The sequence below is a fragment of the Agelaius tricolor genome, unplaced genomic scaffold, assembly GCF_023055355.1.
Source record: "Agelaius tricolor isolate 1412-34295 unplaced genomic scaffold, bAgeTri1.0.p SCAF_50, whole genome shotgun sequence".
In the NCBI taxonomy this organism is placed as follows: domain Eukaryota; kingdom Metazoa; phylum Chordata; class Aves; order Passeriformes; family Icteridae; genus Agelaius; species Agelaius tricolor.
The window spans coordinates 1,868,513-1,871,610 of record NW_027269310.1 but is presented as its reverse complement, the minus strand read 5'-3'; the positions used below and the strand labels follow the sequence as shown (position 1 = coordinate 1,871,610).

Sequence of the window (3,098 nt, the reverse complement as noted above, 5' to 3'; positions counted from 1 at the left end):
CCCCACCCGGTACAGCTTCTCCAGGGGCTCCTGCTCCTTCCCTGGGGGGAGACCAGGCTCTCAGGGCTCTGCCCAGGGCCCCAGCTGTCAGGGAACCAGCACAAGCAAAACCAGCTTGGATGGCAGCCACCAGTGCTGGGCAGAGCAGCTCAGCTGCAGCACAAGGGCTGCGTGTGCCCATCCCATGACCCCGGTGCAGTGACACAGGCAGCACAAAAAGGTCTGGGTTCCTTTGCTTCTGATTGCCAAGGCATGTGTGGAGCTGCAACTTACCAGGGCCCTGGATCAAAGTGTGCCTGTGGCTCTCTCCCTTCTTCTATGGCCGAGGAATATCCTGCACCCAAGGATCACAGAACAGGTCTTCTAATGTGGGTCTTTCCAAGGAGTTCACGGATAAACACCACCTGATCAGATCTTTGCACTCTGGGCAGAGAAAGCAGAAAGTGCCGGTCAGCCAGAGAAGGCTCCTGTCTGCTTTGCCCCACTATTGCCATGCCCAGGCCATTCTGGATGTGCTCAGGGCTGGGCCTAAACTTTCCCATCAATTCCCTGTTTTGGAGGAGAGCAGGACATGTGCCACCTCCTCAGCAGCTGCCAGAGCGGGATGCTCACGAGCCCGCTGCTGGCTCCCAGCACTGGGATTCCCCCCGTGCCCAGAGAAGAGGATCCACCTTGAGAGAGCCCTTGTGGCAGCGGGAGCTGGCCCCAGCTGAGGTTCTGGCCCCTCCTGAAAGGGTGCTCCCCGCAGACCATCTGGTGCAGCAGGATGCCCAGGGACCAGATCGTTGCTGCCTCGCCATGGTACCAGCCAAAGTCGTTCCATTCCGGGGGGCTGTAGGACGGTGTTCCTATGGAATACAGATGGAGTTCAGCAGGGGGATGCTGCTGCTCCCAGAGCCTGGCCCCAGCATCCCTGGGCCTGCGGGGGCTGCATCAGTGGCACACAGGGTGACCACTGCCCTCTCGCCAGCACCTGGGACTTGTGCACAAACTTAGGCTTGGAAAAGAAGCCACTGGTGTCAGAAGAGGGCAGAGGAAGCCCCAGCTAAGCCTGACCATGACAAGCAAAGGAAAAACCCTCTGTGCTGGGGAAAACATGCCCTTATCCTCCCTGCCTGCATTGCCCCAAAAATATTAGGAAGCCAAGGCAAACAGGGCGAGTTGAGCAGTGCAAGCCCTTCCTCTCGCCTGCACACCAAACTGGCTGGGGCACAGTTTCTGCCCCCCTCTCTGCTACCCCCACCCAGGGGGGTTTTGGTCGGGCTGGCTGCCCCAGCCCAGCCCCAGTCCTGGGCAGAGTGGCTGGCAAAGGCTGCCAGCAGGGCTGGAAGATGGCTCCCCACCCAGCCCCGCTCTAAAGCAACTCAGCTGAAGACTCAGTCCCCTGACTGGCAGCAAAAGGGAGAATCCCCGCTGCCACAGCCAGCTTGGGCTGGGAGATGTTGGGCCATGAGATCCCGGGACCAGGAGTACACCCTTACGTGGGCTCACCTGCAAAGTGGGTGTAGGCTGTCTCTTGCAGGTAGGTGCCACAGCCAAAGTCAATCAGTTTGGCCTGCTGGGTGGCCAGGTCAAGCACGATGTTCTGAGGTTTGATGTCGCGGTGCAGGACCCCGCAGCTGGTGCAGTGCCACACGGCCTCCAGCACCTGGCGGAACAGCTCCCGCGCCACCTCCTCGGGCACGAACTGCCGTGCCTCAATGAAACGCTGCAGGTCCTGACACCGCTCTGGCCGCTCCATCACCATCACGATGTGGTTGGGCAGCTCGAGCCACTCCAGCAGCTGCACCACACCAGGGAAGCCAGTGGACACCTTGGCAAGCAGCACGATCTCCAGCGGGGCCCTGCTGCCGTCGGGCTGCGGGAGGAGCACGATGCCCTCAGTGGGGCCGATGCCGTGCCAGGCCTGGGGAAGCCCTGAGCCAGCCCGGGATGCTCTGCGCCCTGCGCTGCGCCCACGCCCGCTCCCCCTCGAGGCGTCCTGGCGGCTTCCACCGTGCCGGGCCTCGGCTCATCCCCGCCCGGCAGCCCCGGCTGCTGCCGCTGGCCCCGCTCACTCACCAGCTCGCCCCAGTGCCGGACGCGGTTCCGTGGCACCCTCTTGATGGCCACCTGCAAGCCAAGGACAGCAGCGGGCTCAGCTCGCCGCCCGCCCTGCCCAGCCCCATCCTCCTCCTCCTCCTCCTCCGTCCCCTCGTCCTGCGCCCGCCGCCGGCCCCGCCGCTCACCGGGGCGCCGTCCGAGAGCCGCGTGGCCGCGAAGACGCTGCCGAATCCTCCGCGCCCCAGCAGCGAACCCAGGCGGTAGCGCTCCTGCAGGGCGTCGTGCGCCGTCCCTGCGGGCGGGACGCGGCTGTCAGCGCTCGGCCCGGGGCCAGCAACGGCCCCCGAGCGCCCCTCAGCCGCCCCGGGCCGGCCATGCCCAGGCCTTCGCTCCTCGCAACGCGGCACGGGAGGCTCGGGGCCGGCGGCCGCGCTGCCGAGCGGCGGAGCTCGGGCCGGGGAAGCCGCAGCGGAGGCGGCGGCAGCGGCCGCGCCGCCTGTGTCCTCCGCGGGCCCCGGCAGGAGCCGGGGCCGGGGCCGGGCTCGGGGCTGGAGCCTGCCTCGGGGCCGGGGCCGGGCTCGGGCCAGGCGGAGGCGAAGGGCGGCGATGCCGCCCCCGCACACGGCACTGATGCCCGCCCAGCAGCGCCACCGCCAGTAGGGCCAGAGCCGGGCGGAGGCGAGACCGCGGCGGGACGGGCGGGGCCGGGCACGGGGCAGCCCCGCCCGGGGCCGGGGGCGGGCCGGGGGCATGGCCCGGCCCGGCAGGGGGAGAGGGAGGCGGGGACACGAGAGGGAGGCGGGGAGAGGAGAGGGACGCCGGGCAAGGGACCCCGGGAGAAGGGTGCCCGACGGCGGGAAAGGGAGACACAGAGACAGAAAGAGAGAAAGACCAAGAAAGAGAGAAAGAGAAAGAAAGAGAGAAAGAGAAAGAGTTATAGAGTTATCGGCTTTTGCTGCTTCTGCCGCTGCTGCCGCCGCTGCTGCTGCCGCCGCTGCCGCCGCTGCCGCCGCTGCAACTGAAGCACCGGGGCCGTTCGTCCCCGTGTCCGTTCC

General features: G+C 67.0%; 1 protein-coding gene across 1 annotated transcript; it reads right to left on the bottom strand.

Annotated features, from left to right (window-relative positions):
* Window positions 1–316: 316 nt before the first annotated feature.
* On the bottom strand, window positions 317–2,813 carry LOC139604388 (serine/threonine-protein kinase pim-1-like; the record flags this gene model as incomplete). Its single annotated transcript, XM_071455558.1, has 5 exons — window positions 317–423; window positions 672–848; window positions 1,492–1,858; window positions 2,062–2,112; window positions 2,229–2,813. Coding segments are annotated over 5 exons (1,287 nt in total), but the record flags the coding sequence as incomplete, so codon positions are not given.
* Window positions 2,814–3,098: the final 285 nt, after the last annotated feature.